The sequence below is a fragment of the Gopherus flavomarginatus genome, chromosome 5 (genome assembly GCF_025201925.1).
Source record: "Gopherus flavomarginatus isolate rGopFla2 chromosome 5, rGopFla2.mat.asm, whole genome shotgun sequence".
Taxonomy (NCBI): Eukaryota; Metazoa; Chordata; order Testudines; family Testudinidae; genus Gopherus; species Gopherus flavomarginatus.
In genome coordinates, this window is record NC_066621.1 from 95,097,831 (window position 1) to 95,122,997 (window position 25,167).

At 42.6% G+C, this 25,167-nt stretch overlaps 1 protein-coding gene across 9 annotated transcripts in view; it reads right to left on the reverse strand.

Moving 5' to 3' along the window:
* MIDEAS (mitotic deacetylase associated SANT domain protein) overlaps window positions 1–25,167 on the reverse strand; it is an 86,825-nt gene that overhangs the window by 10,335 nt on the left and 51,323 nt on the right. For all 9 annotated transcript variants that reach the window (XM_050956034.1, XM_050956033.1, XM_050956037.1 and 6 more), the window contains 7 exons: window positions 15,118–16,804; window positions 12,156–12,470; window positions 9,974–10,319; window positions 9,397–9,463; window positions 5,271–5,413; window positions 1,636–1,739; window positions 291–366 (listed from right to left, as the gene is read on the reverse strand). In XM_050956034.1, coding sequence (XP_050811991.1) covers window positions 291–366; window positions 1,636–1,739; window positions 5,271–5,413; window positions 9,397–9,463; window positions 9,974–10,319; window positions 12,156–12,470; window positions 15,118–16,578 — 2,512 coding nt within the window. In that variant the 5' untranslated portion in view covers window positions 16,579–16,804. The remainder of the gene's footprint in view (window positions 1–290; window positions 367–1,635; window positions 1,740–5,270; window positions 5,414–9,396; window positions 9,464–9,973; window positions 10,320–12,155; window positions 12,471–15,117; window positions 16,805–25,167) is intronic.

The window sequence follows — 25,167 nt, forward strand, 5'->3', positions numbered from 1 at the left end:
TGCATGCAGCACACTAGCAAATCCTAAGTGTCACGATAGCTGCAGGCAAGAATCCCTGCAATTCACCACTGCACTCATCCAGGCAAGGGATGATGTCTGATTCCTACAAAGCTTCCTGGAAAAAAAAAAAAAAGTATGAGACTATATCAATATTAAAAGAGCAGAAACAACCACCATCGCCTGCTGTGCAAAAGGGTGAAGGAGGATCAGTTAAAATATCCCTATCTGCAGCTAGGGCTGCCAGCTACAAAGGAAGCAGAGGCAGCTGTGCTGAGTTCCCCTCAGCATACCTGTGTAGTGATAGTCTGCCAGCGGGTGGTGTGGCAATCGCATTGGCCTCTTCAGCAGCAATTTGGTCAAAGTAGCCTAAGAGACAGTACAACAACAGAATTAGCTTCATGTAGGACACTAATTTATACAGGTATTACAACAAAGAACATCAGGCAATCCCCTTAGTATCATCCTCTACCAGCAGATTAATTGTATTAAAAGCTCTCTTTCCCACCCTATGCTCTAGCATTTGGAATAGCGAAATGTGAGTCAAGACACCAGCATTCCGATCTTGATTCTCTGGTACCTTGGGCAAGTGACCTCACCTCTCCATGTCTCCACTTTTCCATCTGTAAATTGGGTAAAATACTACTCACCTACTCTAGCTCATAAAAGGTGTTGAGAGACACTATTATTCCCACAGATGAAAGGCCCTATAGAAGTATTATCTTGTGTAGTGATGATCCCATGTAGCATGTGCTCTCTTACAAAGCCAGTTCCCACTGGCTACCACTCCTTTTCAGATTCAGGATACCAGTGAAATGAGTTTAGAAATCTCAGCTCACTTGAGTAAACAATATTCCAAAATAAAATGAAAGGATCACTTCAGCAGAAGAAATTTATCTCAGAGACTATAAAGCAACTCAATTGTAGCCACTTTTTATCTGCACTTAAACTATAGCTACCATTTGTCCTGAAGTTAGAGAAGTTTATGAAAGACTGGTGCACTAAACAGTTACACTTAGTAATTTTATAGCAATTACCAAAGAAATCAGTGTTTTATAAAAATAAATGGTTATAAACTGCTGCAAGGTAGGTAAGTATACCCATTTCACAGATAGGCAAAGAGAGGTTAAGTGATTTGCCTAGGGTCACAAAGAGAGTCAGTGACAAAGGCAAGAATTGAACCCAGGAGTCCTAACTCCCAGTTTCATGCTGTAAAACCAGTAGACAATGTTCCGTCACATGAGACTTGGCTTCCAATTTAGATGGCAAGTAAATTTAGTTTAGCAATTTCAGCCATTTGTTCCCTGCAAGCTAAAACCAGAAACCACATACAGTCTGATGCAGTTCAACATTTTTAGCAGTCTCTGCTTAGGAGAGGCCAAAGACTGAAATAGTGACGATAGTGCAGATCAAAATAGAGGTGCATCTGCAGAGCTGTGAGGGGCCATGTTGGGAATAGTGACAGGAAGAGATGATAAGCATTAGGATTCAGAAGTATTGGCAGAATTGTGTAGTGCTTTGCAAACTTCCTTCTTTCAAATAAGCTTCTTGCTTCTGCAACCAGTCCTTGATTATAGTGAGCATTAAGGTCTCTTCCCACAATCCCAAAAGATAGACAGAACATCAAAGAGGACTCACCAGAATGTTTCCCTTTGCTTCATGCAAGACGTGCAGCGCCAGCTCCTGATTGGTACCAGCCCCAGGAAAAATACTTGAACAGGCAGCAGTTAGCAGATTTTCCACTATTACCAGGTAAGTGCCATCAAATCAAAAAAATGGATGGGGCGGAAGAAGCAAAAGATCAGATTAAGAAAAACAGAAAAGTAGTTGCTATTTTTTCCCATATTCAGTGAGTTTGGTTGGTGAGGGTCTCAGCATAGTTTTTGATGAGCTAGTGCCTACATATATCTTGGGCAACAATAGGATTTGCATTATTTTATCCAAATTGGTCCTTTCCACTCAAAAACTAGAGAAACCAAGAAAGAACCATAAGATTGAATGATCACAGAACTTGAACTCCCTCTCACTCTAAGAAAGGATGGTGAATCCAGGTGATGTTCAGATAAGATATAATAATGCAGGACTAAGGGGAAGGGAAGAGAGCCAAGACTGAATGAACCTCAATGTTGAATTTCCTTCTTACTTTGGGGGGGAGGGGGAGGGGAGGTGGAAGGTATTTCCTCTCCAGGTTAGCATAAGAATACTATGAGAGCAAGGTGAGAAAATACAAATCTGAATGAACGTACAAATACCATTTCCTTCTTTTTGAGAAAAGGCTGCTCAAGAGCTACTGCTTCAGTAAGTGAACAAACCCAGGATTCAGGGCAGCTCTACCCTACATCAGTGGTTCTCAAACTAGGGCCGTTGCTTATTCAGGGAAAGCCCCTGGTGGACCAGGCCGATTTGTTTACCTGCCATGTCCATTGGTTTGGCTGATCGCGGCTTCCAGTGGCCACGGTTCACCGCTCCGGGTCAACAGGGGCTGCAGGAAGCAGCGTGGGCCGAGGGATGTGCTGGCTGCCCTTCCTGCAGCCCCTCATTGGCCTGGAGCGGCGAACCATGGCCCGTGGGAGCCATGATTGGCCGAACCTGTGGACACAGCAGGTAAAAAAAAAAAAAAAAAGGGTGGCCCGCCAGGGGCTTTCCCTGAGCAAGCGGCGGCCCTAGTTTGAGAACCACTGCTCTATATAGTTATGTTGGCACAGCTCTGTTGGCCGGGTGGTGGTGGGGGGGGGAAATCACCTCCCCTAGCTGGCACAGCTATGCCAGAAAAACCTCTAATGCAGGCCCAGCTCTGTAAAAAAAGGCATTCTTCAAAATTCTTTGGCGAATCAAAAAACATCTTTGTTTCCACTTTCCAGCATTTTGACAAAAGCAAAGAGAAGGAGGACTGAGTTGACAAAATGGATGGGGGAGAAAGTGGTGGTGCCACCACCTCTCTTATAACTTTAGCTCACTTGTTGAGGCACTCACCTGGGATGTGGGACCCTGAGACTACACTATGAGTGCTACAGCTACACCATGTAGTGTACACACCTGCTACAGTGACGGAATTATTATTCAGGAGACAGTAGCTAGGTCAACAGAAGAATTCTTCCACTGCGCTACCAATGTCTATACTGGGGCTTAGGTTGGCTTAACTAAGTCTCTCACAGCCCTGAGCAATGTAGCTAGGGGTCAATCTAAGTTTTAGTTGTAGACCTGCCCCTAGATGCAATTCCCCCCTCTGCCTGATACAGAAATGAGATTTGAACTTGGGCTTTCCACACTGCACAAGAGTGCCCCAGCCATTAGGCTATGTGATATTCTGGTGTGGGGCGCTCTCAGTTTCTCCACTGGTTCCACTTTTTATAAATAGTCATTGGAGCAGGGACTTGAACTTGGCTCTCCCACCTCCCAGGTGAGTACTCTAACCACAATGTAGTCACTCATTATTTCTCTGGCCAAACGGCTATCCATTGTCATCACGAATGACTATGAATTGCCACTGTGAATGACAATGGATAGTCATTTGGCCAGAGAAATAATGGAAATGACTCTACAGTCTAGTCATTGGAGCATTCCCCTGGGAGATGGGAAACTTACCCCATGCCATGGGCTGTGTGTGTCCCCCATCTCTCCCTCATCAGACACCAATGTCCCCAAGTCTCTCCTCCATGCCAGGTGCTCTATGTAATCCCCATTCCCCCATCTTATTCCTTTTTCCTCTGTCTAGGACAGAAGTCATTTAGGTGTCAATATTTTTGAATTGTAGTGGGAGGATGGGCAGAGCTGAGATGGGGGCTACTGTTATGCTGGAAGGTGTCAATGGCTGGCTGCCATCAACTGGTTCTTTGATCTTCAGACAATTGAACAGGTGGTTGAAGCTGTTGGGTGCTAACCAGATGCTAAAACTCCATGTTTTCCCCATTTCCCAATTTCAGTTTTTCCACTTTTCACCAAAATCTATAGTGTTCTGCCCACCTCCCACTCAGAACATTCCCTGAAATTTTGGAACTGATATGATACAAAAACATACAGAAGTTATATTACAGACAAGGAAATGCCCTAGAATTGAAAGAGACAATGTAAGTAAAACAATACCTTTTATTGGATCAACTTCTGTTGGTGGAACAACAGATGCAAAACCTGCAGACGTATCTCCACTTCTATGATGATCAATACTACCCATAACACACCTTTCAAGATTCATGGGTACTACACATGCTTATTGTAATACGTAGCATACCTCATCCAGTGCATCACATGCTTCAACAACTGTTTGTGAAACCAGAAAATCACTACGCTCTCAAACAAACTCACACAGAAAAATGATAAAAGACAAATACTCCTATCACCTGTGGGAAAACACTTTTCACAAAGTGATCACTTCATATTTGACCTTTCAATGCTAGTGCAGGTTTCCCTTGAGGAGAACACCTTCAAAAGGTGAGCCTGGAAACTTAAATTCACAATTCTGATAGACACCAAAAGCCATGGACTTAATAGGGACACTGGTTTTATGGCTCATTACAATTTGTAACACCACATGGCCTGCTACCCTTAATTGCCCACTTCAAATCCTTCATGCCTAACAATCTAACTCCCCAATTGCCCAATTCATTTCAAGTGACTGTCTCCCATGCTGTCTTTTCCATTTAACAATCTCTCCCAACTTGTAATTAGCTCAGGCCTGGCGACACTAGAAAATTAGATTAGTATAACTAGGTCGTTCACGGGTAACCGCCCCAATGCTGTAGAGAGAATTCTCCCCAAGACCTAGCTACTGCCTCTCTGGGAGGTGGATTATTTGCAAGGAGGGGAGAGAACGTCTTCTGTCATCATAGACAGCATCTTCACTGAAGCACTACAGCAGTGCCACTGAATCACTGCAGCATTTTTTAAAGAGCAGACAAGCCCTGAGACATTCTGCTTCCTTCCCCAGACCTGAAGAGCTCTCCGTAGCTCCAAAGCTCATACCTTCCACCAACAGAAGTTGGTCCAATAAAAGATATTACCTCATCTACCTTTTCTCTCTCATATCCTAGGACCAACACAGCTACAACACCACTGCAAAAACAGAGTTGAATGTAACGCCTTGCTTCATTCGGTCAATGATCTAATTTGTCCTTTCTGCCCTAATTTTCCACAAGAAGTTTTCAACAACACTCAGTGAAACCTGATCAGTAGTGTGAAGCTATTTAAAATGGAGCCTAAGGTAGAAAACACAGCTACCCTACCAAAGCTGCTACTTTTTGTTTGAGGTCCATTTACCAATCTCTCCAGACCCTTACCATTCTCTTGAGTAGCTTTGTTGATTTCCAGGTCCCCCCATGGCTGCCATACCATGTCTGCCTTGTGCTTGTCAGCTGATGCCAAAGATCTGTCTTGGAGCACAGGGATTTCCGCTTGAAACCGGGATCCCACATTGATTCGCCTGGGAAATGGAGAACAAATAATGACAATGTCCACTTCACAATATCTAGAAGGCACCTATCTTCTAAAAACACAATCGATCCCAAAGAGATCAAAACATAGGCCACATGATAGCTATAAGGCAAGAACAACATTCAGTAACTAGTACTACTTGAGTCAGACCTCAGATGGTGACCTAGAGGCAAAAGGCTCCATGCCCTATTACAAATTTCTAGTGTTGTTTTATTAATTATGTTGTTCTATTTAACGAGAGGGTCCCTTAGAACTGCTGAACTTCAACTCAGTCTCTAATCTGAGGCCTGATTACTTACAAAGCACCCAGCTCTAATACAAATTAAGACCATTCAAGCAGTGTATTAGGTTCTAGTAGTTTTCCCCTGGTTCTCCTAATTGACCAATGTGCAGGATAGAAGCGGTGCTGTCCAGACTCGAAAATAGAGAGATTTCATTACAGGAGGAAAGGAGAAGAAAATCCACAACCAGCCCCACTGAGCACAGCTGCACACTGTACTATTTCATGAGTCCAAATATGAGTCCAACCTTTGACTACCCTCTTTCTCACTTCGTATCTCTGCCATCATTTGACTTACTGAGCAGCATTAACAGGTGGCTTGAGATAGATTGAGCAATTGAACCACAGACAGGCAACTCGAAATGAAGTATAGGATAAGTATGAACTATGGTCACCTGTTGGCAGACCCAAGAATAAAAATTAGTAGATCACACTAAAAATATATTTTCTACAGAATAAAAATGTCTCCTGTCATCCCTTCCTCCATTTTTAAAAATTAGTTCCAAGAAAGGATTTAGAATTAGAATCACATTATCTGGCATACACAGATCTGCCATCTGCAGGGACATGAGGTGAGGCTGAATGTCACAGCACAGGTGGTTGGAGTGCTCAGGAAGTCTGTTTCCAAAAAAAAGCTACTATGCTGCAAAAGAATTTATTTGAGAGATGGGATGAATAACGTTCTGTTCGTCTGAAGACCAATTACGTTACTACTTGCAACAGTTACTGATAATGCCCAATGCCCTGAGTCTGTAAACACTTATGCACATACTAGCTTAACTTCAGTGGGACTTTTCAGGGTTGTAAACATGATTGGGCCAAGTAGAAAAGTTAAGCATGTGCGTTTTTGCAGAATTGGAGCCTGTAGCGAGGCGCCCTGGCTCCCCACCGCGCCTGAAAGGGACGAGCCAGAACAGATGCCAAGGTGGGCAGAGCCATCGCTGCCAGTCCCCGCCCCCCGGAAGTTAAAAGGGCGGGACAGGAAGTATAAAGGCCCGGCCCCAGCGCTCAGTTAGGCGCAGGCCGCCGGAGGCGACAGATGCTGGTGCTTGAGCTCCCGCCGGGCCCAGCCTGCCCTGAGCTCAGTATCCAGAAGAGCGCTGGCCTGAGCTTCCCCGTCCCCGGTATCCAGAAGAGCGCTGGTCTAAGCTTCCCCGTGCCCGGTATCCAGAGGAGCTGCCTGAGCTTCCCTATACCCGCTATCCAGAGGAGTAGCCTGAGCTCCCCTACGGCCGATATCCTGAGGAGCCCATGGTCTGGGACCCACTGGACGAAGCCGGCGAGAGACAGGTACCTAGAGAGGGGGAGACTGGAAGTGGCCCGGGGGTAGCCGACCCCAGTCTGGCTCCAGGGGACCCCGAACCAATGTCAGTGTGTTGCGGCCAGGATCCCCACTGACTGCAGCGAAACTTTGCTGCTGCCAGGGCCCCGGGCCAGGACGCAGTGGAGTGGGAGGGCCTGCATCCCCCCTGGCACCCTTCCGAGGGTGGCAGACTCCCCCTCCCCTTGGCCTGAGGAGGCCTTCTGTACTGTTTAACTCGCTGTATTTGCTCAGCCCTGCTGAAGGGCCTGAGCCTGAACTGTTTGCTGCCCCGCCCTGCCCCAGGGCCAGGCTTAGAGACTCTGTATTTGCTCAGCCCTGCGGGGAGGTCTGAGCCTGAACTGTTTGTTGCCCCGCCTTGCTTCAGGGCCGGGCCTACGGACATTATGTCCGCCCAGCCCCTGTTGAAGGGCTGGGACTCTGACTTGCTTAGAGACTGTTTGTGTACTCAGCTCTGCTGAAGGGGCTGAGCCCTGGACAGATTGCTGCTGTGTAGCGAGGCGCCCTGGCTCCCCGATGCGCCTGAAAGGGACGAGCCCAAGCACCGGACCCTTACAGGGCCCAAGAGTGATTGCAAGCTAGATCCTTGCATCCCACTCCTTGAAATGGAATTGTCCCCATTTCCTGCTCTATCAAGCCAGGCAGGTCATGAGGAGGGGTAAGGTAGGTAAGTAGAATTAGCACTGGAAAGGGAACTCATCTTCTGTATCAATGTCTTCATAAATGTTAAGTGTGTGTGACAAGTTACATTATAAGGAACAGTGAAAATGTCAAACTGCAATTTTGATATATTTAGATAATCCGATCAGTTTTAAAGGGGGACTACGTCGGGCCAAGAACAGATTAGAAAAAAAGAAAAAAGTTTGGAGGCCCAGGAGAAAGAAAAAAGCATCAAGAACACCCTCAATGGATAATAATGCTGGAAAAAAACAAGTCACTACATACCCACAATGAAAAACTCAAATCTACCTTTCATTGGCATGATTTGCGGATATGGACCTAACTGAACCAGAGGGCTCACACCACAATGCCCTATGATGCCAAACACATTTACAAGTAGGCACAGAAAAGAACCATTACTTTTAGTCTTCAACCTGACCTTTCCCATGCTTGTTCCGCTTAAAACAAAAGCACAAGAAATTTTTGGCCATAAGAACTTAAGCGAAATGGTGAATCTGACTGCACCCCGAAACCTCCAAAGATAAGTTTCACAAATTCCAGTGAAGGTTCACATTGTTTGCTGGCATAATTCTACTGATTTAATAAGTTATACCAAACTGAGAATTTGGCCTAAATCAATTACATATTTTGTGACTCAAAGGCCATGATCTAGATGAAGAAATTGATCTCTTGATGACAACAGTAGTCAACACCAGGTTCCATTGTATTGGTGTGAAACAATTTAACAAGTGATTAACAAAATGGTTGAAGCAAGCATGACGGGCTATGTTTACACTACGGAGCCTATGCCCTAGTGTTAATGCAGCATACACCAATAAAAGCAAGTTTTTTGCAGGTATAGGAATATCACCTGTCTGAATAGCTATATCAACTTCTGTCACCACAGCTATGCCTATGCTGGTGGTTTAATCAGTATGACTATGACGATCGGGAGTGTTTTTTCACACTCCTGGCTGACACAGTTATGCTGATATAAGTTCTAAGTGTAGACCAAGCCTCATATTGATGGAATTTGCAGAGGTGTTGAAAATGGTTCCATCTCATGTACAATAGTAGTTAAACCATTTTCAGCACCAGTTGCTATAAGTTCTAGAATCACCAAATAGTAGCAAGATAAAGTAGAGAGAACATGATTAATGCAATTTTTATTTTTAAGGTTAAAAGTTCCCCTTTGTTTTGCTAACTCAGTTACCATTATTTAAAAGAAAAGAAAGAAAGAGAAAGCCCTATGAATTTGTTCCTGAAGCTGGTTACATTCTGAAAATTAACTGTTTGTCCATTCTGTGCTTTGCCTTCCCTTTAAGGAGCAATATTTCCTAACTCTTAAAAAAAAGTATACAAGATGCATAATAATGTTTATGCATGGTGAAATGACAGTGACCTTGTCACCTTTACCTAACTACAGTAGTTCAAATTTAGCCCAGCAACTGAACAGTAGTGATGGAAAATAGTTACCACTGTGGCAACTGTTCAGTGGACCATTAGAAATTATATTTAGTGCATGAAGAAAACCCTACACTTTTAATAAAAAGACACTCATAGCAGCGAGTTTGTAAATTTCTAAAAGATAAACCAACAAAAGGGGACTCTGTGGCACTTTCCTATCCTCCTAAATCTGTAAACTGTGTAAGGAATACATGCTTGCCATCAAGCGAGGTAGAGGATTTTGTATGACTGTATTGATACTTACGGTTCAATGCTGACTGGGGTGGCCTCCCCCATTACTGCAAGGATGGGAGGGGTGACTTCTGAACTATCTGTAAGACAAGCAACAGACTTGCTCAAAACTCATCAATTTTATGTTTGGGGCAGATGTGGAAGTATGTGAACACTACATCGGAGCACAGACTTTCCACCACCCAAAACAGGCATTCAGCTGCCAAAGAACTGTAAGCTGAAGAGGGATTTTTGAACTTTCACCCACCATTTCATTCTGGTCCACCATTTTCATGACAGTAACCCATTCCTTAAAAGCAAACTCTCTCATACTTCAGCTAAACTAATCCCATGCTTAAGAGAACAACTAACTCTTTCAAGACTAAATCTTTTCTTTAGGAAGTTAGTAGGGGGTGCAGGAGATCAATGGTGGGTTGATCCCAAGTAACATCTCTAAACATGGCAGCATCGCTTCTGCTATATCCCACTTCCCTGAGTCTCCCATCAGGAAGCTCCACATCCAGCTATCCATAACTGTCTAAGAGAACGATAATTTCATTCATGTTGGCACTCAGCCTCCCACTCCCAACAGACCAAAGAAAGGAACTTACTAGATCTCAGCAGAGTTCTGTGAGTACTTTTAGGGGTCATCGGAGGTGGAATTGAGTGACCACTAGCAGAGAGAATAGCATTGAAATACAGCCCAGACCCTTCTCTCACTGGGCTGAGAATTGGTGGAGGTGTGTAAGGAGGTAGCTCAAAGTTCCTATCTGAAGGGTGATCTGCAAGGCGCACAGGTGAGCGTAAGTGGCTCTGATATGGAGTGATGTTGGAATAGACTGGAGGGACAATGAAGGTGCCTGCTTTCGGTGGTATGAAGAGTGGTTCAGGTCTTGGGCGCTGCTTTGGTTTCCGGGAAAAGCCCTCGGATTCCTCCTTTGGAACAGCATCTTCATGCTACAAAAAGAAAACAAATCTTTTTAATACAATCTTCTAAACCAGGGGTTCTCAAAGTGTGGGTCACAACCTCATTTTGATGGGGTCACCAGGGCAGAAAGCCCCAACCCAGAGGTCCATGGGAAAAGGGAAGCTGAAGCCCCAGCCAGCCCGCCCACCTCTCCGCAGGCGACTGTGGGCTGAAGCACTGAAAAACAAATAAATACAGGTCAGGTCTCGCTGTTGGAGATGACCTCCATCTTTACCTCAGCCACACAGAGCCCCACTTCAAGAATTTGTGTTCATCAATGCAAGTTCACTCCTCCCATTAGGTGCATATTTATTTTTATTTTTTAACTACTGGATATAAAGATTGTCTTATGATTGTATTGTCCATTAAAATATTTAGTGGCTACTTTTCGTTGATACGGCCCTGTAATGCATTTTTTATTTAAAATACTAACTATTCTGAGTAACACAGGGTACGGGGTTCATGCAGTAACTTCTTGTCAGAAGCGGATTGCGGAGCAATTAAGCTTGAGAAACACTTATCTAAACACTAAATTGTATTGTAATGATGCCTTCAGATTGCTTACAAAATTTGTGACATGACATGCTCAGTGCACTGCAGGATAGAAGCTGGCTAGGGCTTCTTAAGAGGCACTCCATGCAGCCCTAATGGGGAGACAACTATTATTCAGCAACAACATTTCTGGTAGATTATAAAGTTGTATTTACAAGCTCCAGACAGAGGTCCAGTCTGATGCTGGGTTAGAAAGATGGCAGTTGTAACGTGGTGGTCATGAAGGGGGAAGATGGGATTTTAACAGAACTCTGACACACACAGATGACCCCACAGGGTGAGAGAAGGAATGAGTCACTTTCAATGATAGAACAGAAGAAAATCCAACAGTCTTTTCTCAAAAGTCTGCAGCTGCTTAGGAACTATACACTATTTGTTATCTCTCCAGACAGCAAAATTATCCACTATAATCCTTTATCTCAATCTATCTCTTCTGACTAGATGCAATATTTAAATAAATAATAGATATTGAGGGAACCCCAACAAGGGATTCTTATAACATCAAGACAGGTTTCAGAGTAGCAGCTGTGTTAGTCTGAATCAGCAAAAACAACAAGAGTACTTGTGGCACCTTAGAGACTAACATTTATTTCAGCATAACCTACAGCTCACTTCTTCAGATGCATGTATGTATAAATATCTCCTGTGTGTGTGTTCCATTCTATGCATCTGAAGAAGTGAGCTGTAGCTCACGAAAGCTTATGCTGAAATAAATTTGTTACTCTCTAAGGTGCCACAAGTACTCCTGTTCTTATAGCATCATGGTAGCCATGTGAACAAAAGGTCCAGTTTGGGACTTAGAACTCAAAGATAGGCACACAGTTTTACAACTCAAAGTTACCTGTGCATGAATGGTAAAAATGCCCCTTATTTAGAGCATAGCTCTGCTAAATGAAGATCATTTGAATAGAGCAAGCCTTCAACAGCATACACATTATTTAACCAGAGACACATTTTGTCTACCTTCATTTCTTCTATCCTCCAGACTTTTTGTGGGCATTACTTGGCTATTTTAGTACCAGCAATAGGCCTCAAAAAGCCAATGGTTCTCCACATATTAGCCATCAGATGGCAGGGGTGCACATAAAAAACCCAACCCTCTACATACAGGACTCAGATATGGTCTCTGGATCAAATTCAGCCAAAGACCAGGTGCCCCTTTCAAGTTTAGGAGACTCAAACTATTCATTCACAATTAAAAGTTGTTTCAACAGAAAGGATGAAGCTGGGTACATAGATCCAGCAGACTTCTAGGTCTATTAATGTGACCATACCTGGACTAAGGTTTCCATGTTGGAGCTGCGATTGGATCTTCTTCTGGTGACTATCACAGAGGGCTTGCGTTCAGAAAGACCTCGATCATTTGCCAGCACCCTCTGGAGTTTCCCTTCCTCACCCTTTTCCTTCCCAATAGCTTGCAAGTCGAATTTCCTCACTGGCACAGACACAGGCATGATTAGAGGAACAAGGCTGCTATCTTCCCGGGGTCTCTTGGAGGCTTGTGGAGAACTGGCAAATTCCAAAACACTTTTGGCTGCTGCAGGTGCTGCAGCCACCACATTCTTCTTCTCTTTTGAAGTATCCAATTCCTGAAGACAAGAAGAAAAAAATTCCAAATGCACCTTAAAAGTTTTAGATCACCCACCTTTAATTAGACAATATGTCACTTTCAATCTAAATCTCTTATTTCAGGGTTCCATGGTATTCTCAATACATCATCCTCTTAGCTGGAAAGTACTCAGAACTACAATATCTGGGGAAAAGGATACTTTATCTGAATTATCTTCCAAAGTTGGCAAAACGATTTTAGAGTTGTCCCATCTATTTCAACTGGGGTTAGAAACAGTATCGACTATTCTCTTGATCCTTCATTCCCACATCCATAGTTTTACATTTTGTTTTCCAGATTGACTTATGCCCTGCAAATAGCTTCCTCAATAACCCCCAATGTGCTTATGGGGAAGTATTTTCACTATTTGGGGAACATCTGTATATTGCAGTTCCAAGTGTCTGACTTTGATCCTAATTCCTGAACTGTAACATACGTGCTTTCCCTGGTTCTCTCTCTTCTTTGAGAGCTCCTATAATTGAATTTCTTGACCAAAGGACTAAACTGACTTTTGTACTATACTTTATCCAGTGGAAATGTACTTTACTAAAATGAATAAACAAACCTCTTTCATCAGCTCTGTGATCCTCTACCTTTCTTATATATGTTCTTTGCATGAGATACAACAATCAGGTAGGTGCCTTTTGGATTTGTGCTCAGTAGGTTTTCCGATCAGCGGAAAGGTGTCAACAGTGGAAGCAGCATCTTGTATTGTGGGACAGAAAACCACTGGACTAAGGAGAGTGGGGGAGCAGACCACACTCCTACAAACATATGCCTTCTCTCTCTCACATGCATCCACCCACTGATCCACTGGAGTTAACCCCTTAAAAATGTAGGGTTCATTAGCCCTAGAAGGATAGCTTTGAAAATTTCATCTTGAATGTACAAAATTATCTAGAAGAGTGGGGTGTACAGAATCTCTTCCATTTCGGCCACTGTGGAATCAAACCCTCTTCACTGCTCATTGGGGAGAACAAACAGAATTGGTCATAAATACTGCTCTCTTTTGTCCTCAAGTTGCTAACTGTGGCAATAAGCAGGCATGACTAGGGAGTGAAATTTCTTGTTTCAACTGTCAATTCTATATGATCTCCCCAAGCCTTTTCTTAAGTACACAACCAGATCTCTCTAACTGCACTCACCATGCCAATGATCAGACTGCGTGTAATGCAGCTCTACTTGGATAAGTACAAGCATGTTGCGGGTGCGAGGGCAATGGATAAGCAAGAGAGTACATATTTCACATTGCTAACTACTTCCCAGTTTTCTACCAAGCGTGCTAACAAGTAACTTGCTCAATAGGAATGGCGCAGCAAGCAAAAGGTGATCATCTTAACAAGGTCGATTAACTAACTGATGAAGGTTTTTGTTGATCTTCTGTGGAACAGATTTAGTAGCTTGTGTGCACTTCCTCTGACCTGCTCACAAAAACTGAATAAACTACACATCCCTGTATAGAGTGATTAGGCAAAGCAACCACTGAGCAAGCAGGAGATTAAGGGCAGGAAATAGCAAAAAGGAAATGTTTTTATTTTTCTTGTCACTGTTCTCCAATACACCGCTGCAAAGATCCTGAAATCCATGCTTTGTTCCCCACCACCTCCACCCTATTCAGCAATGAAGTCTTCAAAGAAAAGGATCTTTTATCTTCCCATGTGAGGGATTCACTGTAAGGCCAGTCTAAGCAAGGTTGGAAGAGAACATAGCTCTCAGTTATGCCCCTCAGTTCTTGGCCTCCTGTTTCCTCATCTCACCACATGACATGATACTATGCAGCTTATGGCTATGGAACATTAGAGGGAGCAATGGAGTGATTGCTCGTGTGTCTTATTTACCAAGAGATAGTGCGTCTTCCTCAACAAGTCCTACAAAGGCTCTTACAGGCCTTTGTCCTATAGGTTAACCAGATTTCTTCATGGCTGTCTCAATTTGGAATTTTAAAAATTTCAATTTTTTAAAAATATTTAAAAAATGATTTGTTAAAGATGTCATCCTTCATATTCTGACTGAGTATTAGTCAAGAGAAAGAGGTCAGGTGAACAAGGCCATAAGAAACCAAGCCAAGTAGATTTATACCTATTATTCTTGATCAGCCTGAATAGCTAGCTACATTTTATTTTGAGGACTCGGGTCAGGAGTTTTATTCAATACCAGTGGGATAAATTACACTGCTCAGGTAACCACACCGCAGTATGAGGAGATCACTCTCATACATGTAAGAGTTTCTGTAACCAGGTCCAGTCCCTCACCTTGCTACCATTCTGGAGCTGACTCTGCAGTAGTAAACACTGTCTCTCTTTGATTAGGTTAAGTATCGGTGGGTAGCGTGTTAGTCTGTATCCACAAAAAACAACAAGTAGTCCAGTGGCACCTTAAAGACTAAGATTTATTTGAGCATAAGCTTTTGTGCCTAAAAAACCATCTGAAGAACTGATTTTTTTTTTACTCATGAAAGCTTATGCCGAAATAAATCTGTTAGTCTTTAAGGTGCCACCGGACTCCTTGCTGTTTTCGATTAGGTTGACTTCTCACATGCTTTTTTCTCTGAGAAATGTATTTGTAGGATATGACATGGTATGGGGGCTATTTTAGAAATGCTATATTGGTCAGGATGTATCCCTTACTTTGTCATTTTGAAGAGAAGCCAGCTCAACAGCCTTTTGTGCCAGAGTTAGCAGGTTGGCCTCTTGAGAAATACACCGTTTTCTTCGGGTGCTCTGGATCACACCACCTCTCACCCCCACAAAGTCATTATTTCTCCGAGTGCTTTCTTCGGTCATTGCCACTTGCTTCTCCTCATCTCTGCTATTATAGGATGTGGCCGGCCTCTCTGTGTCAGGCTGGTTCAACTCATTACTACTCAGGGTCTCCTTTTGTCCCAGGGGTGTTCTCGTGGGCTGTGGATAGCTACCCTTGTTGTGGCTCAGAGCTTCAGTCTCATGCTGAAACGGCAGTCCTTGCTGCTGTGGTTGCCAGTGATGCAGGAACAGATTGCTAGCTTGTTCCTCTACTGGTTTAGAAGCCATTATTTCTCCTGAAGAGGAGGATGGCAAAATACCTTCCTTGGAGAGTCTCCTTGATCTCCTTGGAAAGGGTATCTGGGTCTGAGGTAGCACAGTCTGTTGGTTTTGCTCTGTTAGGGCTTTCAAGAGTTCCAGGTTCCTCTCCGGTTGCTGGTACTGGTGGGCCATCATATGATGCTGGGGTGCTGTTGCTGCCACATGGGGCTGTGCTATAGAAGCAGCTTGCTGGAGGTTGAAGGCTTGCGTGGTGGCCTGTTGCTGCTGTTGTGGGTAGAAGTTTTCAAACAGTTGCAGCTGAGGAAGAGACTGTTGTTTCTGCTGAGTAGTAAAGACTGGATTGGAGGAAGCTGGGGCTTGTTGAAAGACATGTAACAATTCAGGAAGACCTTGCTTCTGGCCTTGGTGACCGAATGCAAGCTGGAAAGGCTGTAAAGGTAGAGTCTGATTCTGCTGTTGCTGCTTCTGCATCTGGTGATATGAATTCATTTGAGCTTGCTGTCTCATCAGTGCTTGTTGTTCCAGCTGAGCCTTCTGGGCCATCATCTGCTGAACAGCAGCATCTCCATATATTTCTAGCTGCGGCACCTCCATTTCTTTTTCCTGGCTTCTTTTCAGAGCTTCAGGATGCCCATAGAAACCTGGGGAACTGGCATTGTGGTGGACCCCTTTCTGATTGCCCCCATAGACCACACTGTGGTTCCATGCCACAGGCGAAGGCTGCCAACTGGAATCAATCCTCTCAGGCAACCTGCTCCCCATCAATGAGTTCTGCCATTTGACAGCAGCCAGCTGCTGAGACATCATCATGGAATCCCCCCTATCTTGAGTATAAACAACAGAGTTCATCAAGGCAACATTGTTGGGAGCACCAGTTAAACCCCCTGCTTTAGAAAGCTCCATAGTTTGTGAAGAAGGTATTTCCCCTCCATGTCCATAGTACTGTCCTTCCTTCAGCTGCTGTTGCAGTTCTTTCGATGGCACAGCCACATCCTGCTCATTAAAATATGCAATCCGTTTCCCAGCCCTCTTGTTTGAAGACTTTTGTTGAGCCTGAAGATTCATGGTTCAGTCTATTCCCAGTTATACACACAGATTTACAACCCATCCATCTCAAAGACTGGGGGAAGAAAAGACACCAAACGGTTCACTTTCCCATCCAGTTCCAATTTTGTACAAGTCCAGATGTAAGTGTCTCCAACTCCTTTTCCTCTGTGCACCTTTCCCTTTCTTCTTTCTGCTCTTCTCCTCTGCAGTTCAGAGGATGCTGGAGTCCACTCGATCACAATGCCTGAAACAGAGAATGAACATCAATGAGTCCAGTAAGGAGCACAAAACAGCAATAGGACATCAGATAGCATACACACCCTCAGAATCAGCAAACAGTAAGGTGTGTGCCTGTCCCTCCTTCCAAAAACATATGGACCAGGAAAATCTTGTCTCATGAGGAAATGGAGTGGAGGAAGATAAAATAGATCTGACCCTTTGTAGAGTCTAACTGATTTATCCCACTCAAAAAGAAATAAAAAATAATCACAGTACTTTTGTACAACAAGAACAGCAGTTTCAAACAGCACTTCTGATTTCAATAATGAACAGTTTAGCTCAGGAGTGCCCCAATTTAGGGCACGCAGGTCGCACACGTCCCACCACAACATTTCATAAGGCCCATGTCCTGCTTCAACACAATATACTATCGGCCAATTCATCAGTGTTTTGTCATCATATTTACATCATTTTAGTTTATCCAAGTGTATAAATAGACAATACTGTACCTAGAAACAAACTAACTATCTAAATACACACGAAATAAGATGAACTTAAAATATAAATCAATACTGGTGACTAATTCTTATTAAAATATGTAGGATCTGTTTGGTCCACACGACATTGCGTTTAGGTTTATGTGGCCCTCCTGTGTAAGATCGTCGGGTACCACTCCTTTAGCCCACTCTGAAGACTTTTCTGTTTAACATTCCCACCTTCCTCCCTTCTCTCTCATCAAGCCTTTGATTTTGATTTAATTTCTCTTTCTTGTAAGCTGAATGATCTGCTTTTAATTCGAACCCTGAAAAATTAACGACTTGCTAAAACTAAAAAAGGCAAAACAATTTAAATTATCTCAGTATTCCAAAATTTCCTCTCCAAGATGGTTAAAAAAAAAACACACACCAAAATCTTCAGCTGAACATAAAGAAAAGATGCTCCATTCAACAAGGGGGAGGGAGGGAAGAAGACAGTAGCTGTATCGTGGAGAAATCATCTTGCTTCTGAAGCAGCCTATCAGCCAAGAAATCCCTTAACAGCTCACTACAGGCAGGACCTGCCCAACCTGCTGCACTCTCAGTGTCTTTTGCAGCAGTTGGAAGTTGCCATTTCTGCTAAGGGATTTCACACTGAATAGTGGTTTATGAAGAGTCTGGAGGCACCTTTAACGATCTTCAGACTAAATACCTGTCAGTATGCAACAGGAAAAGAAGGTGCCTCAAGCACATGAATACACATAATCAAGGATGAAAAGCCACAATAAAGGAAGCCATCTTCTATGGCACATACTCCAGAATGCTCATGGACTGGCACATTCTCTTGAAATGTGTGCTATTAATGACAGCAGTGCAGCTTACGCCTTGGATAGGAATCTTATTATCCTAAACTTAAATACATAGAAATACCAGCTCCCATGTAATGAGGCTATCCCAAACCTAGATGTCATGTTATCAATATTCTCATGACAGACTCATCCTGTAAGTCACATTTTACAGAAGAATTATTTCTGAAATGGTTTAGATTTAAAATATTAAATTATAATGCTATTTGTATCTTCCTACCTACAAAGCCAGTCTCTCTTAGCGAACAATCTAATTGTTCAGACCTCAGAGGAAGAGAAAATCCTAATAAACGTTATAATATCTAAAATGATCTAGAACAAGTTAATCAAGCCATGATTCCACGGTAAAAAAAAACTTGGGGCCTACCAGGACAAGAAGTGCCACAGATCCCATTGGAAAGGTAGGAATCTTCACATTCCAATAAGAAATAGTAAACATTTCTAGCTCTCATGAATCCAGGACCTTGGATCTTAAATTTGACACTTGCCCAAACCTGAATATCACCTAGCCTACGATTTGGGTGAAAGTAACTAAGTCTCTGTCCTCCTCCTCTTTTTTTTCTGATGGGGTGGGGAATGGACAGGAAGGCAAGGAAGAGATGAGGAAATCCTGCATTTGGAAGGGAAAAGAACCATTATGGCTAATGGTGTAAACATTAAAAAATAAAAAGTATTTAAAATGGCAGCTGTTTGAAACTTAGTTTTGGAATTTTACTAGTAGTCCAGGAAAGATGGGATTAATGGGCAAAATGCGAGAGGCAGTGAAAGATGCTCGGAAAAAAACTATCGTGTGGATATTACTGTGACATATGGGATATGATGGTGCTTTTACTGTATTTTTTTAAAATTATTATACACACTATTTTTATAAATGATTCTTATCTATCCTGTATTTGTAAATGATTTAAATAGATTTTAAATTTAAATATTTCCTTTTTAAAAATAAACCTGTTCAAATTAAATTAGAATTCATGACTACCTATGAGGTCTAAATTTACTATCATTTATTAAAATAATTTTAATTAAAAATAAGCAGAATGAATGAGCTCGCCTCAAATTTAGTAATGAATTATAAGAAATGAGTTAGTCTGCATTTTTATACATAAAAATCAGAGGAAAGCATTTAATTTTTGATGTCAAGCTTTATAAATATGGTATATAATATGTCATATACCACATTAGATATGTACATCATCTTCAGTTTTTACAACTGGAGTCAGTGGTGGTACACCTCTACCTCGATATAATGCTGTCCTCGGGAGTAAAAAAATCTTACTGCGTTATAGGTGAAACCACATTATATCAAACTTGCTTTGATCCGCCGGAGCTGCAGCCCTGCCCCCCCAGAGCGCTGCTTTACTGCGTTATATCTGAATTCGTGTTATATCGGGTCACGTTATATCGGGGTAGAGTGTATTACTTTTTCCCAAAGGGCAGTATTTTCAGCGTCTGTTGCTTAAGGGAAAATACAATAGCTTAAATAAATACTTGGTCATTATTTATGTTAAATAGAAGGAAGAGGTCCCAGGAAGAGGGTAAATTTGAATCCTATCCTTTGTGTATGCTCAGTCTAATTGCAGGATGGTGGGGACTCCACCTGCTTAAACAGTCTACATCACACAAACACCAGTGAACAACATATGCCCAACTCACGGTTTGCGCAGTACACATAAGCATACAGAACCCAACTCCTAGATTCCAGTTCAGCCCCTCATTCCTGGTCTGTGCTTCAGGCGTTGAACTGCATTTAACAGTTTTGAGGACCAATACATGGAGTCTCTTGGGGGCAGAAACATTTATTTGCAGTTGCTCTTTACATTTCCCCACCTCCTTCCCATTGTGAAAAGTCTGAATGACAGCCCACAAACTGACTACTATCTGACTTGCATCGTGACCACAACCTTCCTTTTACTGTCAAAGAGAAATGAATGATAACAGCAAGTTGAGAACTGTGCTCAGTTTGGTGGATTTTGTTTGTTTGTTTGGTTTTGGGCATTGCTAAAATAAGAGTCACCAAAGTTCAAAGCTCCCACCTGTGGAGCTGAATTGGTTGTAGAAACAGTGAAGAAGAGCAGGAAGCGTAGATGCAGACTAGGAGGCCACAATTCTCATAAAATAATGGGAATGGAAAAAAGTACAGAGGGCTTGGGAGAAAGGAGAAAACACTATTAAAGAGTTTGTTTCTTCACTAACATGCTTCCATGCTCAATATTTAACATTTAAATGGTGTTTCTCATCCCAGAGAATCACAAAGCGCTTTACAAACCCACACACAACTTATACTCCATCCAGGATCACTTCAACCATTACAGAAAAGCAGCCTTCTTTGGGATGGCAAGGAAGCAAATGACACACACACATGTTGTGGTGTGTAAGGGAATTCTTAAGCAAGGAAAACAGGGCCATCTCTTATGGAGTCTGCCATGGGATTTTTAAAATCCACACAGAGCAGACAAGACATTTCCATTATTATTAAAGACCCCAACAACAAGGTGCAATAAAATATTTATATATTAAAAACAGAAGTTAAACTGGATGTTCCCCTCTGCCCAAGGTCCTGTAACCTGAATATCCTCAAACCTCACATGGCTGCAGAGCAGATTTTAAAACTGGGAATGGGGGAGGTATGCATGGGATTTATGCAACTTCTACCTTCAATCTAGACCAAGCTTGGCTTCCCTGCAAGTGGAATCACGGCTTGCTGTTTCAGTGAGAACTGACTCACTTCCTCTGCCTGTTTTACTGCTGTTCTCTTCCCTCCTCCTACTCCTTCACCCTGGCCATAAGCAATGGAACTCTGCCACCTAGTATGACAGAGGCCAGGGCGTTCCTTCCTTCACCGAGCACAAACTCTCTCAGCTCATTTTCCAGTCCCCTTTGAACAGCACAAAAATAACTCCAAACGAAATGAGAGACACAGGAGATGGAAAAATTCTCTTTTTAAAATCTTATCAACACACAATATAACTAACCAAACATGTTCAGTGAAACCCTGAAAATCCACATCCCACAAGATAAGAGATGCTTTAAAATGGAACCCAGGCTGCAAACATGAACACTCTTGGACAAAAAGTAATAAATGTACAGGCTTAGTTAAGAGTATTAGTGTTATTTTCCCCTTTGCTTTTTGCAGAATTGCTGCAAATTTAGCAGCACAGTTTAACGACAGTTTGTAAGGTTATACAAATAATAGTGCCTTATGAAATACCACTATACTTTCCAGAGCAGTTGCAAAATATTTGTTTGGAAAAAAAAAAAAACACAACCCAATTCCTTTGCAGTTTTCCTTCCTTTGTCCCTTTTGAATTCCTATAGTACTGACTATTCAAATCTACCCTACTGTTATCTGTACGAATTCATCTAAAACCTTTGCAGTTTCCTGTCCTCTTGCTAATGTTCAACAGACTGTTCTCAAACCAGATACATGACTCCCCTACTTGTTCACTGGTTTAAAATCTCTTGTAGAATTTCTCTTTCTGACTTGCACTTACTTTAGTTAGAACATCTAGCAAACCCCTCCTATTTCTCTTTCAGAAACCATCTATCAAGTGTATTAGTTATTTTTAAGCAATAAATGAATAAAATCCTTCAGATCTCAGATTCTTACAACATGATCAGGGCATGAGGTCTAAAAAGATTTGTTGCTGACTGCAACAGATTTCAAAGCTTGAGGACCTCAATCTTGGAAGGTGAAGGGGGTGTTGCAGTGAAAGAGAGAGGAAAAAAAATCCAAACACCATTGCTCTGCTTTGCATCATCTTCCCAATGATTCCTCCAGTCATGCAATACAGTGAAGTGAGAAACTGGAGCAAACACAGCTGGCTAAAACCCAATCCAGAGGAAATACTGATGTGCAAAGGAAGTCTTTTTTTTGGAGACAGATAAAAATTTGTTCTCACCCAACACTGAAGGCATCTGACTTAAATATGGTCGGGTCGTACTCTGGGTTCCATTCAGCTCCTCACCACTCCTAAAGGCTCTGAAAACTGCAATGATCAGAAATGTCCTATACCTTCTTAAACTAGCCAAACATCTACTAATGAATTTCTACCACAAACTCAAGGGGCCACCTGGAACATCACATCCTCCTCAGCAGGGTCAGCCAGAGGAAACACATCCACGCCACTGGTCCAAACTCTGCATAACTCCCAGTTAAATTTTGCTTTCAGTTCAAGATCCTTGGCCTTTTCCAAGCCCTGTATGAATAACACACCCCAGATTATCTCACGGACTGTCTCTCACTCTGCCTTGCTCTCTTGACCCAGCCTTGTGTTAGTATGCCCAGCTTGGGACATTTGTGCTGCAGTCATTGTTCAACTAAGAGACTCCTCAAGTCCCACTTTCCTGGAGGCTCCCAAGGGTGGGAATCTATATTGACAGTACTCAAAACAGAAAGATTTATTTGGCATTGGAGCTCTTTGAATAGATCACTGCAGATACACAATCCCGACCCTTCATCCCCCTTTCTTTGGAGTCTATTTTAGAGACTATATTTTGAGAAAGTGGTCGGAATTGAGGGCTTGCAGGGCCCTTATAAAGGCGTGCATTGCTCAGGTTACAGTTTCCTCTTTTCCTCCTGGGAATTAGCATGCCTTGTCTAAGGTGCTCTAAAAACCTGGTAGTAAGAGATTGGAGTTCTCAGTGAAGCACAAAACAGTACCACCAAGTCAGCTTTCCATTTGCAAGCCTGAACCTTTAGCATACTGAGTGTATATATTTCCTGTGTCTTGGAGGCAGCCATAAGGAACACTACCCACAAGCTGACAGACAAGGAAAGATTGTTTAAGTTGTATCTTCCCAAAAGAAAGATGATCCTGTACTTACAAAGTGTGGCTCCAATCTGCATCTACCATACAAACACATTTAATATAGTGACCCATTGTGCAGACACAGGGTAAGGCCTGGTAATGAGACCTTCAAAAATAGCTGTCACAGATAAACAACAAAGACCTCTATTAACGTACATACTAACTCTCCAACTCTTTACTTGCCCAGGCCTTGGCTTTTGTTTTTCCATTATTAGATGAGGCCCTTGTGCATGCAGAATGTAATAGTATGTGGTCTGGAGATGTACTTAGCTGGATAAGAGAAGCAACAAATATCAAAATGGTAATACAACAATTATCAAAGTTCAAAGCTGAGTGGTAAAGGGGAAAAAAAGGACTTTTGTCTTTGTATTGTTCAAAGAGGGATTGAAAGGTTGTCAGAAGAGTACACAAACACACACACTCCTCTAGCCCCATATAACGCGACCCAATATAACACAAATTTGGATAAAACGCGATAGAGCAGTGCTCCGAGGGGGCAGGACTGCACACTCTGCCGGATCAAAGCAAGTTCAATATAACATGGTTTCACCTATAACACAGTAAGATTCTTTGGCTCCCGGGGACAGTGTTATATTGGGGTAGAGGTGTATAGAAGAAATTTAGGTCTTGTCTACTTTGGAAGATCATAAGGACTGGAAAACTAGTGAAGTTACAACATCACAAAAATCAAAATACCAAAACTGAGTTATTAAGAAAGGAAGGGAATTGTTAAATTATTAAAAAAAACAAAAAAGTTTTAAATAAAGACAGACATACTTGGGAGAAAAATCTATTTGCTAAAGATTAAAACACTCTGCACCTTCAATTAAGATATGAGAGCTCACAGATCACATTCAAGATTCCTCCAGGAAAAGCAAAAAATTAGATTTTATATTCCTAACACTTCTGAAGTTAAAAACAAACAATACATAAACCAACCTTACAGGCCTTTTTTATACACAATAAAGCAGGACAAAAGATTCTTTGCAGGCCATCTTTAAAATAATAATAAATAATAATAATAATCTATAGCTTAAGATGAAGGAGGTCTATGTTCAGACTGTAGCATCATTGCTCCCAACTGGCAGCTTTCACTGCTGAGCTCTGTTGCCCCAATGACTAAGCAGGCTCCCCTCCCTGATGTCTGGGGATGACCTCATATCATCATCATGTCAGTTAATTTTATTTATTTATTTATTACATTTCTCCACAAGAGTCATCCTGCAGTTGCATTAGGACAGGTTTCTGCAACACATTGTTAAGTGTACTACTCCTCTGAGCAGCAGCATAGAATGCCTCTGGCTGGTAACTGTTGTGGCATACAGCAGTGGTTCCCTGAACAAGCGGTGGCCCTAGTTTGAGAAAGTCCCTGGCAGGCTGGGCCGGATTGTTTACCTGCCATGTCCGCACGTTTGGCCAATCACAGCTCCCAGTGGCCATGGTTTGTCGCTCCAAATCAAAGGGGGCGGCGGGAAGTGGTAGCCAGTACGTCCCTCAGCCCGTACCGCTTCCTGCAGCTCCCATTAGCCTGGAGTGGCCACTGGGAGCTGCGATCGGCAGAACCTGCAGACATGGCAGGTAAACAAAGTGGCCCGGCCTGCCAGGGGCTTTCCCTGAACAGGCAGCAGTCCTAGTTTGAGAACCACTGGCATACAGCATATGCTGGAACCAGCCCCCATGCCACACTCCCTTACCTCTTAATGTCCGAGAGTGCTATGTGGTACTGTTTGTACAAAGGGTGGAGAAAATGCAGGACTTAAAGTTAGTGAAATTAAGTCAAAGACTGTCAGCTTCTGACACATCTGGGCCAACTATTCCATATACTAGGAGCCTCTCCAGGTGAAAAATACCTTTCACAAAGCTTTTCTCAGAGGACTTCTTTTCTGTAACACATTAGTCTTGTACTTCTCATTATACTTTTATTAGTATTTTAAACTTTAACACATTTTTCTTGCTACAGAATCCCCCACCAAGGAACTGTGCACTATATAAACACATAGCACCAATGAAACACTGCAACTTTTGGAGTGGAGGGCAGTAAACACTCAGGATACAGCATAATATTGGGGACAGGGAAGAATTTTAGTCAAGGACTGTCCAACAACTCACTGTGAGCTGCACTCCTCCCTCTGTCCCTCTCATACCCAAAATACAAGGACAAAGAATATCTTACGCACCCTCTCATGAAGAGCTCAAGAACTCTCTGTACCTGATATGGGCAGAAAGGAAAGAGGAAGG